This window comes from Mobula hypostoma, chromosome 6, assembly GCF_963921235.1.
Source record: "Mobula hypostoma chromosome 6, sMobHyp1.1, whole genome shotgun sequence".
In the NCBI taxonomy this organism is placed as follows: Eukaryota; Metazoa; Chordata; class Chondrichthyes; order Myliobatiformes; family Myliobatidae; genus Mobula; species Mobula hypostoma.
The window spans coordinates 128,834,950-128,850,944 of NC_086102.1; the positions used below are offsets into that span (position 1 = coordinate 128,834,950).

Here is a 15,995-nt window from a genome sequence, read left to right on the forward strand (position 1 = left end):
CAGGGATGCTGACTGTGCCTAGCAGTTCGCTGGTCTTGTTTCCAATTTCCAGCATCTTCATTTTTTTTTGTTTGATTGAGAGGTTCCGTGTCTCTCCATTTCCTTGTTTTCCCAAACATGGTTGAGTTAGTGTCACTTGTGCCTATGAGGGTGTCACGATTCTCGCAGTTGGTCTGGGCCGACTCTCTGCCGTAGTACAAAAGTGTGGCCACCAGGTTGCTCCCTTCCTCTCAAACACACCACTTCGAAGAAAAGCAGAGGAATTTTCCCGCAGAGACCTATCCAATACTTATCCCTCAAAACTGAAACTGATTATCCAGTCTTCACTGCATGGCTTTTAAAGACCTTGCCATACAAATCCTTGTGTGATTGTAAACAATAGCAATGCTGCTGGTAGAGTTGCTACTTCACAGTGCCAGAGACCCGCGTTCAACCTGACTTGGGTGCCAGCTGTGTGAAGTCTGCACATTCTCCCTGTGACTGTGTGGGTTTAGCTTGGGTGCTCTCCCACAAGCCCAAAGACCTGTGGGCTGCAGGGTTAATTGGTGTGAAAATGAGTGGTAGGAGTGAATAGGAGTTGATGGGAAGGTGGACAGATTAAGAAAATCAGATGAATGAAGGATGAGTGTCAGTGTGTGGTTGATGGTTTGCATGGACTTGTTGGGCCAAAGGGCCTGTTTCTGTGCTGTTTGTCTACTTCAAGAGCTCTTGACATCTCTGAAAGCTATAAAGGTTTGTTGCTGTTCGCAGTCTCTCCCCTTGTTGTGAGGAATGCATTGGAAAGGTTGGAGGTAGGAGACTCTGTGACTCTAGGACAAAAAGGCATAGAACCCATTTGGGCCTAGCTGTGCCAGAGCAAAGTTCCTCTCAGACAAAACAGTGGAAATCTGCAGCTTTCCCCACAAAAGCACTGCTGCTTTGAGATCTCCGCAGCTGTTGTGTTGGATTTCTGTCTGGCAGGCGTGGCAAAGGAAAGGTGGGTCAATGGAGCAGAATTGACCTCCATCTCTGTGAAAAGCCTCCTGCTGTTTCTGTCCTCCAACACAGTGACAGCGATGAGACTGTAGCTGCCCTACTAGGTACGGGCTTCACACTTCAGTCCACCCAGCTCTCCCTTTGCCCCAGACCAGTGGCTCGCAACTTTACCTTTATGGGACACTGTTGCAGCACTCAGTGAGTCATCTGTACCCCTGACCCCCTCCCCGCTACACACCTGATTCCCAGGCATCACCTGGGCAAAACAGTGCACTGGAGTCAATGGACTGAGGCCCACTGCTTTATACTGTGGTCCAGGTGTAGCAGTAATCTAGTAATCTCTAGTTATGTATCTCAGTGGGCTGATAGGCATGGGGCGGGGGGGGGGGTGGTGACAGTGGATACTAGACAGGGTCCCATCTCCACTTGGTGCTGATGAAAATCTTTGAGCTGAAACATGAACTCAGTTTCTCTCTTCACAGACGCTGCTTGGCCTACTGAACGTTTCCAGCATTTTCTGTTTTTATTTCAAACTTCCAGCGTCTGTAGATTTTTTTTTAATATTCTCCTCTCCATTTCTCCCGCTTCCAGCCTTCACGGAAATGTTTACTCATCTGCAGGTCTTTTCTGTTGCTCATTCCCATTAAAATTAGAATTTGGACCAAGCTCCGGACAATCGGGTAAATGAGATTAATGTGAGTAGGTGCAGTTCAGCATGGACACAGTGGGCCGAAGGGCCTTTTACTGTGCTTTACAACCATGGCTTTGCTATGCCACTTAAAAGGAATGAGTGGAGAGATTTCTCCAAAGATCTGAGTAATTTGAGTACTGTTCTGAAGAACTTCAAGACACCACGAGGTGTCTGAACCAAAGCAGCTTAAAATCAGTCCTGAACTTAGTCTCCAGAACCTCATCCCAGCAGTGAATAATTTTTGGAAATTATCTTGCATTAGACCTCATGACATGGAAGTTGAGCTTTATCAGTGGCCCAGTACACTCAAACTATAGCACAGTTGCCCAGTTGTTCATGATGAAGGGATTATTGTTAAGAGGTTTTAGTTTTCTGTATTTTTCAGATAGTCTTTAATGTGAATGTACACAGAAACCCTTCAAAGCCACTGTCTAAAAGCTTTAAGCCGATAACTGGATATTGCTGTCACTGGGTAACAAAATGTGATGAAGTACTGATGGATTGAGGTTAGCTGAGTACATCAGACTGTTCCACTTCAGAGGTTGTTTAGATGTTGATTAATTGAATTATCTTATTTTTTAAACAGTATGCATGTAATTCATTCCTGTTTATCTGTCCGCTTGCAATGGCATGTTTATGCATGCAGTGGTGTGTGTGCACATGTACTGGACTCCCCGATGGAGAAATAAACGTGGCCATTTAGTAAACAGTTGGATGCCACAGCGGACAGAATGCAGAGGCTTCTTTCTGGAAGGACAAAACTGGTTAAACAATCTTTCTCAATCTAATTATCCGGTGATGTTCAGCCAGATGTGGAGTGAGGAAAGTGGACGGTGTGGAAAAAGCTTTCTTCTTTCCTAACGCCACTCCAGTTCTGACCTTCCACACTTGATGTTCAGGATAGGTCACCAGAAGCTTCTGAACATAGACCACGACTGATAGTTTGTTCTCTCTCTCTCTCTCTCTCTTTTTCTTATTCTTTTTCTCTTTCTCTGTCTCTCTTGCTCTCTCCTCCTATCTCACTTTCTCTTTTTCTCTTTCTTCCTCCCCCTCCCGCCCCAAAACCCCGACCGGGACTATTGGAGGGAGGACCAATGGATGCAATGCTAATCACGTGGTCCACTCACTCCAAATGAATCCAGCCATCAATCACAGGAAAAACCTCAGCCTTCTCCACCATGAGCAAAATTCAAAGTAAGATTTATTATCAGAGTACCTACATGTCACAACATACAACCCTGAGATTCTTTTTCTGTGGGGTAGTAACTGTTCTTGAACCTGGTGGTGCAAGTCCTGAGGCATGTACCTTCTACCTGATGGCAGCAGCGAGAAGAGAGCATGGCCTGGGTGTTGAGGATCTTTAATGGATGCTGCTTTTCTACATCAACGTTACAAGTAGATGTGCTGAATGGTTGGGAGGGTCTTACCCATGATGTACTGGGCCAAAACCACTTCCTTTTGTAGGATCTTCTGCTCAAACGCATTGGTGTTCCAATACCAGGCCATAAAGCAACCAGTCAGCACACTTACCACCACACATCTATAGAAGTTTGCCAAGGTTTTTGATGACATGCTGAATCTCCACAGACTTCTGAGGAAATAGAGGCACTGTTGTGCTTTCTTTATGATTATATATCATGGGTCCAAGACATGTCCTCTGAGATAGTGACACCTAAGAATTTAAATTTCTGACCCTCCCCACCTCTGATCCTCCCATGATTATTGGCTCATGGACCTCTGGTTTCCCTCTCCTGAAGTTCACAAACAGTTTCTTGGTCTCATTGACATTGAGTGAGAAGTTGTTGTTATTACACCACTCGGCCAGATTTTCCATCTCCCTCCTGTCTGCTGGTTCATCATCACCTTTGATACAGCTCACAACAGTGGTGTCATCAGCGAACCTGTATATGGTGTTGGAGCTGTACTTAGCCACACAGTTGCAGGTGTAAAGCAAGTAGAGCAGGGGGCTAAGCACACATCCAAACTCACTGGGATCTACAAGTGAGGATCCAATTGTACAAGGCAGTATTGAAGCCAAGGTCTTGGAGTTTACTGATTCGTTTTGAGGGGATGATGGTATTAAATGCTGAGCTGTACTCAATAAAGAGCATCCTGAGTATGCATCTTTGCTGTCCAGATTTTCCAGGGTTGTGTGAAGAGCCAATGGCATCTGCTTGTAGATCTTTTGCTTGGGTAGGCGAATTGGAGCGGATCCAAGTTGCCACTCAGACAGGAGCTGATATGCGTCAACACCAGCCTCTCAAAGTACCTTGTCACTGTGGATGTAAGTGCCACTGGGGGATAATCAATGAAACAGGTTACTATGCTCTTCTCGGGTACCAGTATGATTGAAGATTGCTTGAAGCATGTGGGTACCACACAATGCTGGAGTGAGAGGCTGAAGATATCTGTGAATACACCAGCCATTTGGTCAGCTCAGGTCTTCATCAGTACTCAGGCAGGTTCTCCATCTGGACTGAATGCTTTCCTTGGATTCACCCTCTTGAATGCAGCCCGCATGTCAGCTTCAGACGCTGAGTCCAAGAGATCATCGGGAGACATGGGGCCTCCCTGTTCTGGTGGTCAAAGCCAGCATTGAGCTCACCTGGAAGTGAAGCTCTGCTGTCCCGTATGTCGCAACATTTAGCTTTGTACAATGTATCTGAACAGGCGTGAGCCAGGCCTCAGTGCACGAGTCTTCAATCTTTGTCAAAGATGTGTTGGCTGAAGTCTACCTGACAGGAGGGGATTTCTGCAAGCCAGTGGCAAACTGCTGGGCAGTGAAAAAGGGGCACTTGTCCTGTCCATGGGCACACAGGATGCTCTCTGCAACTTTGACTGGAGCCTTCTTGGAGCTGGAAACCTAATTGGGAAGTCAGGGAGAGGAGAGCGTCTTGGTGGAACTTTGGGAAGCAAAGGTGCAGACAATAGTCTGCAGGAGCAGAGGAAGAGAAATTCTTCTTGGATGTGATGAGGGCAGCAGCTATATAGAGGGAAGGCACCTGAGGAATGGACTTGGGTGTAAAGGGAGGATGTGTCACCAGTTAAGTGGGAAATGGAGCTCTCCAATAATTTGCAGTGCATACTTATCAAAATTATGTAATTATTTTAAAATATGACCTAATTAATTGAGTTTGGTGGTGAATGACAGATTTGCAGAACCAGTGTGTGTGTGAGAGAGGAAGAGTGAGCTGGATAGATGAGTGGAACTCTGTATGGTCACTGTGGTTTGAAATTGGGTCTATTTCCTCGGAGCTGTGTCTTTATATCTGACTTGGGGCTTCGCTCTGTGCATTGAACATAATAAAGGAGCAGGAATAGGCCACCAGGCTTCTCAGGCCCGCCATGCTCTGCCAATCATTATGATCATGGCTAACCTATCCCAGGCTCTCAGCTCGTTCACTACACCAGATCCCTACTGAGCTCAATCACCTCAGCTTTCAATTATTTGCTTACCACCAGCACCACCAAATATTTCCAATGACCAAGCCTGCACACCTCTCTGGGGCAAAGCATATCAGAGATTCATCGCCGTTCTGAAAGAAGAAATTTCTGTGTCTCTGTTTTAAGTGATTGGTGCAGAAATGACTGGTTTCAGATTGGATGGGAGTGAATGGCATTAGTCTCCATTATACAAGGCTCATGTTTAGGAAACTTGCTTGAGGCTCCTGATAATTCTCAGTGCCCAGGAATCTCTGATGTAAAGTATATTGGTGAATGCATTGACAGAAGAGAGTGTTTTCTCCTGCCAATAACCATCCACTGCTGCAGTTCACCACAGTGAGTGCTGGCATCCATGAGAGACAGTATTCCTATAGCTTTATTATTGTGGTGGTGGGGGGGGGCGGGGGGAGTCAGTGTTGAGAAGACTGGCTTGCCTTGGTCTTGATGGTTTGGTAATCTTTGGTTAGTAAATCCAGCTCCTTTTCTCTTTTTTTCTTCTTCTGTAGATGATGACCACACCGTGTCCCTGCTCCAGTTGATAGGAGACCCTCCTCCTCAGCAGATAGCTGTGGTGTACGATGCTGACCTGAACCCATCCTACAAGTTTGGTCCAGATGTGAACACTGGCCAACAGGCCAGAGCCCACTTCCAAAATCCTTTCTTCCGTGACTTCTCCCTCTTCTTCTCGATAATGCCGATGTCCACGAAGAGTGGTGTCCTCTTTGCCATCACAAACGCCAAGCAGACCATCATCTACGTTGGAGTTAAGCTCTCAGCGGTTGAGAATGAACGCCAGAGAATAATTTTCTATTACACGGAGCCGGGATCGGAGCAGTCCTATGAGGCTGCCTCTTTCTGGGTGCCGAAGCTGACCAATAAGTGGACCAAGTTTTCCATCAGCGTGAAAGATGACATCGTCTCCTTCTACTATGGCTGCGAGCCGCCCATGAGTCAACGCTTTGAAAGGTCTCCAGATGAAATGGAGCTTGATGAGTCCTCTGGCGTCTTTGTCGCCTTGGCTGGTGGTGCAGATCCAGATAAGTTCTTGGTAAGAGCTCTGTGTGTGATGTGCCTGAGGACTTACAGTACAAATCAGGCTGCTTGGCCTACTACTTCTTTGCTGATATTTAAAATGCAAAACAGAAAATACTGGAAATGCTCAACAGGTCAGGCAGCTTCTGTGGAGAGGCAGACAATCTCCATTTCAGAGTAAAGATCCTCCATCTAAACTGAGAAAGAAAGTAAACATGGACTATAAGGGGAAATAGGACAAACTTGGTTTGTTTCCTCTGCAGCTGAGGAGAGACCTGATGGAAATTTATAAGATTATGAGAGTAGATTGAAAGTATAAATAGAGCCGGCAGAAGGTATTTTTCTCTCTTCTCTCTAGAGTAGATGTATTTAAGGTGAGAAGGAGCAAGTTCAAATGAAATGTGTGGGGCAATTTTTTTTATATACAAGATTGTGGGGGCCTGGAATGCACTGCCATTAATGGTAGTGGAAACAAACACAAACAGAAACATTTAAGAGACTGTTCGATTGGCACATGAATGGCCAAAGACCTTGAGTGGCTACAAGGGATGAGATTAGTTAGGTGTTTAATTACAAGTTTAATTAGTTCGGCATAGCACCGTGGGCCATAGGGGCAGTTCCGTGTGCTAAACAAGTTGTTTTCAGTCAATGAGAAGGTGGCAAAGGGATATGTCGAATCAAGAATGATGTGGAAGAAAACTAGAGCATCACAGTCACAGGCAGAACGTGCAAACTCTACTGCATAAGACCATAGAAGCAGGATTAGGCCATTTGGCCCATCAAGTCTACACTGCCATTTCATCATGGCTGATCCAATTTTCCTCTCAGCCCCAGAGAGCACTTGAAACCAGGACTGAACCTGGGTCTCTAGAGCTGTGAGACAGGAGGCAACTGCTCTATATGTGCGTCATTGTGCCTCTTCTCCAAATTTGCCATCACCAAGATCCTTCATAACTTTAGAGACCTCTGTTTGAGGTCACCACTTTCCCAGAGATAAGAGCTCCTTTCATTGAGCATCAAAGAATTCAAATAAGACTGCCTTAAATGGATCACAATTAGCCAAGGGCATTCTGTAGACTGCTGAGTGATTGGAGTATGATGTGGTCATGCTTGTCATATTTCATTGGTTCACGGATGAAACCAAGTTACAGATGTGTTCCTTTGGCATGTAATTGAGACCGTGGCTATATTTACTGTGGGAGAGCTCAAGTTACCCCTGACAGGGGCACCTTTGTCTTCCTCTTGCAGTGTGAAGATAGTAACAAAGAATGTTTGACAGCAATATTTTTCAGAAAAGTGGCTGGTGTTTAAAAAACAATTATTTCTCTGTTTTGGAATGCACACCAATTTATGCAATAGAAATACTTGCATTTAGATAGCAGTCATTGTGAGTGAAGGACTCCCTAAAGCACTTTGCAATCATTTATGCACTTCTGAAGAGAAGTTACTGTCATAATTTGGGAAAAAAACTGGTGCAGTGCAAGACCCAAAGACAGGATAATGATACTTAAGAAAGAACATGTCTTCCTGGTGTCTGCCGAGGGATATACGTTGGCCAGGGTTGGAGAGAACTCCCTTTGCTCATCTACAGCTAATGCCAAGACCCGTAACTTGCTATAAAACAAGCCCACAGCCATAAAACCAAGGGAATGCACTAACCATGATGGATTATGGGTTTAAGACTCTGAAATGGGACCTGAAGCCATGACTTTCTGTCTTGAAGATGAGGGGTAATACCAGTTGAAGTGCAGCCGATGCTCCCAATCATCTCAGGGGTAGGGATGATCTGAACTTTTTCCTGTTTCTTTACGAAGAAGCAGAGTAGTCACACAAATCCTGGGAGCATGTACAATAGATATGGACAAATTAAGTGCAGGAGGGAGGCCACTCATCCCCTTGTGTCTATAACTCTGGGTTCACGTTTATCTCAAGTAAACCTTCAACTCTTATTCAGAATCAGGTTTATTATTGCTGGCATATGTTGTGAAATTTATTCTTTTGTGGCAGGACTACTGTGCAATTGATTTATCTTAACTATATTTATAATAACTATAGGTTATAATAAGAAATATAGACAGCAGCTATGTTACATTAGGAGTTTGAGGAGATTTGGCTTGTCACCTAAAACACTCAAAAAGCTTCTAAGAATGTACTGTAGAGAGTATTCTGACAGGCTGTATCACTGTCTGGTATGACGGGGGGGGTGCTACTGCCCAAGATCGAAATGTCAGGGCACTGAAGCAGGGACCCAATCGCAGACCAAGTACAATGCTCACTGTGATATTTACTGAATAGCAAATCCAGAGGGGCAACAAAGTCAGTGTCAAAGTTCAGGCAGAGATCAAAAGTTCCAGAAAAATCCAAAAACCAGAATCAGGAAAAAGGCAGAGTCGATATTCAGATGGACAGAGTTCAGATACAAATGCTGGAAAGGCTCAGGAAAGCTAACTGGCACAATCTGGTGAAAACGCAGGACTAAAATACACTGAGCAATAAACAGAGAGGCAGATGATAGGTGGAGCACAATGAGACAGAAGTGGCAGCAAAACAGGTAATAATGAGAAACAGGTGAGAGGTGGAATACTCAGTAATACAGGGGCCAGAGTAGAGCAGGAGCGGGGACAGGAGCACACGGGGCATGAAAACAAATGAGCACATGGCAATATAAAACCACAGACTGATGGCTAGGGGGAAAACACACAAAAAGACAGGAGTTCATCTGGAGGTACTGACCCGAAAGAAGCTAGAGAAAATTGTAAAATTAGTCAGCTCAATCATGGGTACTAGCCGCCGTAGTACCCAAGACATCTTCAAGGAACGGTGCCTCAGAAAAGCAGTGTCCATTATTAAGGACCCCCAGCACCCAGGGCATGCCCTTTTCTCACTGTTACCATCAGGAAAGAGGTACAGAAGACTGAAGGCACACACTCAGTGATTCAGAAACAGCTTCTTTCCTCCTGCTATTAAAACTACTATAGTTTATAATAAGAAATATATATCTTATAATTATATTGCTAAAAGGGCAATGAACCCACAAACACTGCCTCACTTTTTTATTATTTCTGTTTTCGCACTTTTTAAAATTTAACTATTTAGTCATATATATATATATATATATATACATACACTTACTGTAATTGATTTGCTTGTTTTTTTTCTCTGTATAATTGTGTATTTCCTTGTAATGTTGCCACTAAGTTAACAAATTTCACAACATATATCGGTGATATTAAACCTGATTTTGATTCTGAAAAAGTGGTGTAAGAAGGAAGCAAAATAATGAGGTAGTGTTCATTGTCTGTTCAGAAAGCTGGTGGCAGAGGAGAAGAAGATGTTCCTGAAATACTGAGTGTGTGGCTTAAGGCTGTTGTACCTCCTCCTTGATGCTGGTAATGAGAAGAGGAGTTGTCCTGGATGTTGTGGTGAATATCGGTGAATTTTAAAGATAGAGATTTATCTCTCTTTTTATCTTAAAATGGACTACCTCTAATTTCTTAAACAATGGGCATATGTCCTAGATTCTCCCTTTCATGCTTTCCACATCCATCTGGTCAAGACCACTCAGGATATCAGGTGCTTCAATCTCTCGAGTAAAAACGAGGGAGGGGGTACATATACCTAGCCTGTCTAACCTGTCCTCATAAATTATTCTAGGTATTGTCTACTAAATTTTCTGTGATCTCTTTCCAACATATTAAAATTCTTCCTTAAACAAGGACACCAAGATTGTACAGAGTGCTCCAAAGTGGTCTCACCAAAGTCCTCATAACAGGGTAGGAGATGCAACAGGATATATATGACACAAACCAGTTTGGTTAGTGGCAGAGATAGGTGCATGAAGAAAGCATCAAAATAAAGGATAAGGGGTTCTCTCCATATGAGCTGAGTAAATTCAGTGAAACATTGCTAGAATGCACCGTGTGCTTGTTATTGAAACCACCGTAAGACAAAGGGAGACAATAAGCGGCATGGGAAATCTAGAGATCTAGAGCGGATGTCACACAAATGGACAGAAATTCAGCCCACAATGATGTGCCCAATTTATACTGAATATCTCTACCCTTGAATTATCCAGTTCCTTTCATATCCATGTTTCCTCTAAAAGCCTGTTAAGTGCACAAAACTGCCTGTTTCCACTATTACCTCTGGTAGCCTGTTCCAGGCTCCAACCAGTCTCAGTGTAAAAAAACTGACTCCTTTATACTCCCCTCCGCCCCCAACCAATCTAACATTAAAAGTATGTCCTCTGGTTTTTTAAATTTCTAAGTTAGGGAAAAGATTCTGACAGTCTATTCAATCTAAGCCATTCATAACCTTAAAAACCTCTATCAGATCTCCCCTTAGCCTCTCACACCCCAGAGAGTACGACCCAGATTTGTCTGACCTTGCTTTATAGTTCAGACCCTCTAATCCAGGCAGCATCCTGGTATGCACCCTCTCAACAACCTTCTTATAATGGGGCAACCAGAACTGCCCAAGAACTCCCAAATGCAGGCTGGCTATAAAAGTTTTATATAGCTGTAGCATGATTTCCCTACTCTTAAGTTCAGTGCCTATACCATTGGAGCCAAGTTTACCATATGCCTCCTTTACCACCTTATCCAATTGTGTAGCCTTTACCAGTGAACTATGGATGTACCCAAGATCCCTTTGTACCCAATTGCTGTTAAGGGGTTTATCATTAACTGTATACTTCCTCATATCATTTTATCTCCCAAAGTTCAACACCTCAAACTTGCCTGGATTAAACTCTATCTGCCCATGTCTGTAACTGTACCCACTGTATCCTTTGATAGTCCTTAACACTGTCCACAATTCCACCAGTCTTGTTCTCACCCACATACTTGCTAATCTAGCTATCTATATTCTCATCCAAATCATTGATATTGTATGCATCAGAAGCACAGAGGTTCCAGCACCAATCCTTGTGGAACACTACAGACTATAGGACCCTGGTCAGACCCCACTTGGAGTACTGTGCTCAGTTCTGGTCGCCTCAGTACAGGAAGGATGTGGAAGCCATAGGAAGGGTGCAGAGGAGATTTACAAGGATGTTGCCTGGATTGGGGAGCATGCCTCATGAAAACAGGTTGAGTGAACTTGGCCTTTTCTCCTTGGAGCGACAGAAGATGAGAGGTGACCTGATAGATATGTATAAGATAATGAGAGGCATTGATCGTGTGGATAGTCAGATGCTTTTTCCCAGGGCTGAAATGGTTGCCACAAGAGGACACAGGTTTAAGGTGCTGGGGAGTAGGTACAGAGGAGATGTCGGGGCAAGTTTTTTACGCAGAGTGGTGAGTGTGTGAAATGTGGCTGCTGGCAACAGTGGTGGAGGCAGATACGATAGGGTCTTTTAAGAGACTTTTGGATAGGTACATGGAGCTTAGAAAAATAGAGGGCTATGGGTAGGGAAGGTATGGGTATGGGTAAGCCTAGTAATTTCTAAGGTAGGGACATGTTCGGCACAACTTTGTGGGCTGAAGGTCCTGTATTGTGCTGTAGGGTTTCTGTGTTTCTATGACCTCCAGCCAGACTAATAGCTTTGCACCCCTACTCTCTTCCATGGGAAATCTATTTCCAAATCCAAACTTGCAATTCACACTGAATCAACCTACCACAAGGGACCTCATCAAATGCCTCACTAAAGTCCATGTTGATAATGTCCACTTCCTTATCCTCATCAAACACCTTTGTCACTCCCTCAGGATATTTAATCAAGATTGTAAGGCATGACATGCCCCACAAAAAGCCATGCTGACTGTCCCTAAGCAGGCCATATCTTTCTAAATGCATATGAGTCCTCTCCCTCAGTATCATCTCGATAGCCTCCCTACCACTGACATGAGGCTCACTGGCTGTCTCCTCACATACTTCTTTTGTTATTTTGGGATTATTGCCATCGGGTCCTGGGAATTCAGAAGATCTAGCACTACCTCGTCCTTAATCTCCAAATGTCCCAGCACTTCAGCAAGCCTCACTCTGCTTTCACTTTCCTCCAAAACCTTTTCCTCACTCTCCTCCAAAACTTTCTCCTCAGTCTCCTCCAAAACCTTCTCCTCACTAAGTACCAAGCCTTAGTACTCATGTGATACCTCAGCCACTTGCTCTGACTCCAAGCACACATTCTCTCCTTTAACCTTGAGTAGACCTACCGTCACTTGAGTTATCTTCTTTTTCTCAATGTGAGTATGAAGTGCCTTGGGATTCTCCTTGATCCTCGTCACCACGGATGCTTTTCTCCCTACCAATCACCTGCTTGAGCACTTCCCTCCTACATTTGTATTCCACAAGGGGCCAGTATGAATTCAGGTTACAAAACCTTACATACAATTCCTTTTTCTACATGACTAAATTTAGGACTTCTTGGGTCTTCCAAGGTTCCCTTACCTTATCATCCTTGTGCTTCTTACTTGAACATACTCCTGATCAGCTGGTCTTAAATTGTTCCCAAATGTCAGAAGCAGATTTGTGCAACAGTAGCGGCTTCTGTCTTATCCTGCCATACTTTCCCTTTTATCAGCAACTTGGCACTTTCCAGTGGGATCTGCTTATATCCTTACTTATAACTATCTTGAAACATAATTGGTTGTGATCAGTATTCCCAAAGAGATCACCCATTCCCAATTCTAACAGCTGGCCTACTTCATTTCCCAGGACCAGGTCCAGTATGTTCTCTTCTTTAGTTAGACTCTTCACATCCTGTTTCAAGGACCCCTCTTAAATGCACTGAGACATCGCGTCCAATTCTAAGGATTTTGTGTTAAGGAAGTTCTGATCTACTATGACAACCTTTTTATTTCTACACATTTCCATAATCTGTTTTCATAACTATTCTTTCACCTTCTGATGGCTATTGGGGGGCATATAGTTGAATCCCATAAGACCATAAAATATAGGAGCAGAATTAGGCCATTCAGCCCATCGAGTCTGCTCTGCCATTCCATCATGGCTGATCCCGGATCCCACTCAACCCCATACACCTGCCTTCTCACCATATCCTTTGATGCCCTGACCAATCAGGAAACTATCAACTTCTGCCTTAAATATATCCATGGACTCATAAAAGGCACACCTGGATTGGGGAGCATGCCTCTTATGAGAATAGGTTGAATGAATTTGGCCTTTTCTCCTTGGAGCAACAGAGGATGAGAGGTGAACTGATAGAGATGTAGAAGATGATGAGAGGCAATGATTGTGTGGATAGCCAGAAGCTTTTTCCCAGGGCTGAAATGGCTAACGCATAGTTTTAAGGTGCTTGGAAGTAGGTACAGGGGGATTTTCACACAGCGAGTGGTGGGTGCGTGGAATGCACTGCTGGCGACGGTGGTGGCGACGGATACAATAGGGTCTTAGATATAAGTATATTTATTTTAACTACAGGTTATATGAGACTCTTAGATAGGTACGAGGTGCTTAGAAAAATAGAGGGCTATGTGGTAGGGTAATTTTAGGCAGTTTCTAGAGTAGGTTACGTGGTCAGCACAACATCGTGGGCCGGAGGGCCTGTAATGTGCTGTAGATTACTATGTTCTATGTTCTAGATATATCCATCCTGCACCTTCCGAATTGCCCCCAAAAACTTTAGCCATTGCTGCTCTGTCATCGTCCTTGATAGTGTTCCCTTCCAGTCAGCTTTGGCCAGCTCCTCTCTCATGCCTCTGTAATCTGCTTTACTCCCCTATAATACTGATACATCTGTCTTTGTCTTCTCCCTCTCAAACTGCAGGATGAATTCAATCCTATTATGATCACTGCCTCCCAAGTGTTCCTTTACCAAAGCTCCCTTATCAAATCTGGTTCATTACACAACACCTAGTTCAGAACTGCCTTTCCCCTGGTGGGCTAAACCACAAGCCACTCTAAAAAGCTAACTCAGAGACTTTTTACAAATTCTCTTTCTTGAGATCCAGCACCGACCTGATTTTCTCAATATTGAATGACCTGCATATTGAAATCCCCCGTAACTGTTGTAACACTTCCCTTATCACGTGCCTTTTCTATTTCCCATTGAAGTTTATATCCCACATCCTGACCTACTGTTTCGGAGCCTGCACATAGCTCTCATCGGGGTCTTTTTACCCTTTCAGTTTTTTAACTTTATTCACAAGGATTCTACAGCTTCCAATCCTATGTCACCTCTTTCTAAGGATTTGACTTCACTTTTTACCAACAGAGTCACCCCATCCCCTCTGCCTACCTGCCTGTCCTTTCAATACAAGGTGCATCCTTGGATGTTAAGCTCCCAGCTCTGATCTTCTTTCAGCCACGTCTCATGATGCCCACAACGTCATGCTTGCCAATCTCTAACTGTGCTACAAAATCACTTACCTTATTCCATGTACTACCTGCATTCAAATACTACACCTTCAGTCATGTATTCATCACCCTTTTCAATTTGCCCCCACATTACACTTCACTAGACCGTTCGGCCCCTCAAGCCTGCTCTGCCATTCAACATGGTCGACCTACCTCGACACCACTTGCTGCCTTTAGGACGTGGGAAGAAACTCATAAGGGCCCCAGGGAGAATGAACAAACTCCATACAGACTGAACCTAAGGTCAGGGTCAAACCTGGGTCCCTGACGTGGTGAGGCAGTAGCTTTACCAGGCGCACTGCCACATCTTCCCACCAGCTAAGCCATCTAATCTATACACCACCAGCTAATGGGAAAACTGGACAAAACTTTTCTGCAGAAGAAAGAATGACTAATTGTCACTGTTGAAGACCATGTGATCCCAATCCTCAGATGCTAACCCTAAAAGTTAGCTTTGAAGATCAGCTTTAGCCTTATTAAAAATTACCTTTAGCTTTATTTGTCAGATACACATCAAAACATACAGTGAAATGTGTCGTTTGCATAAGATCAAATCAGCAGGGTTTGTGCTGGGCAGCCCGCAAGTGTGGGCATGCTTCTGGCCCCGACATAGCGCGCCCAAAACTCTCTAACCCTAACCGTGCGTCTTTAGAATGTGAGAAGAAACCAGAGCACCCAGGGAAACCCACGTGGTCACGGAGAGAACGTACAATCTCCTTAAGGCAGCAGCGGGAATTGGGGCAAGCTGGCACTGTACATTGATTGGCTAGCTGCAATGCTTTCGAGCCACTGATTTCTTATCTTGAAATAATAAAAACTAGGCAGCACATGCATTTTGCTTGTTTGGTGCTTTAGTTCCTTGAAGGTGACACGATGGAAGTAAATTTACTTTTGTTGTGTTGAGATGTTGTTACAGGGATTGGTGGACGTGCCTAAAGTGGTGTTGCACTAATCTCACACCTTTGGCTATTCGGCTGTGTCTATTGACCCACACTGGTGTAAATCAGGCTAGGGTAAAGGCTGAGACAGAAACCTCGTTCCCAATTCCACCGAGACACTGGTGTCAGACGGGACCTTTTCAAAGAATCCTTTATGTCTCATTAAGATCAATGCACCGTGATGTCACCTCCCCAGCCTATAAAGCTTAAGTCTCAAGCATGGAACTATGTTCATTTCAACGCCCAATATGACTTCTTGTAGCATAACAGATCAAGTTTTCTTAGGCCCCATTTAACTGGTGCTGCTAACTGCCTGTAGTTGAAGAGTGCCTTAAAACATTCAGTAGGTATTACAGTGGCTGAATTTTCCGTGGCCAGTGGAACAGATAATAAAGGTTCAATCCTGCTGCACCTCTGTTTTTGGAGCTGTCTTGCGTGTGACCTTTGGCGGTGGTTAGCCACAGGAATGTATCAAGAGGAGAATCTGCAGCCTCTCATGGTAGATGGGAGAGGCTGAAGTCCGTTTTTGAAGAACTCGGGGCATGAGGACCACCACAGTCCTTTGCAATAAGATACGTAAGGGAAGAAATCAAAGT

General features: G+C 44.2%; 1 protein-coding gene across 3 annotated transcripts in view; it reads left to right on the forward strand.

The window, feature by feature from the left end:
* Positions 1-15,995, forward strand: part of col18a1a (collagen type XVIII alpha 1 chain a) — a 291,702-nt gene that overhangs the window by 166,296 nt on the left and 109,411 nt on the right. For all 3 annotated transcript variants that reach the window (XM_063051689.1, XM_063051687.1, XM_063051688.1), the window contains one exon: positions 5,617-6,158. In XM_063051689.1, the coding sequence (XP_062907759.1) occupies positions 5,617-6,158 (542 nt within the window). The remainder of the gene's footprint in view (positions 1-5,616; positions 6,159-15,995) is intronic.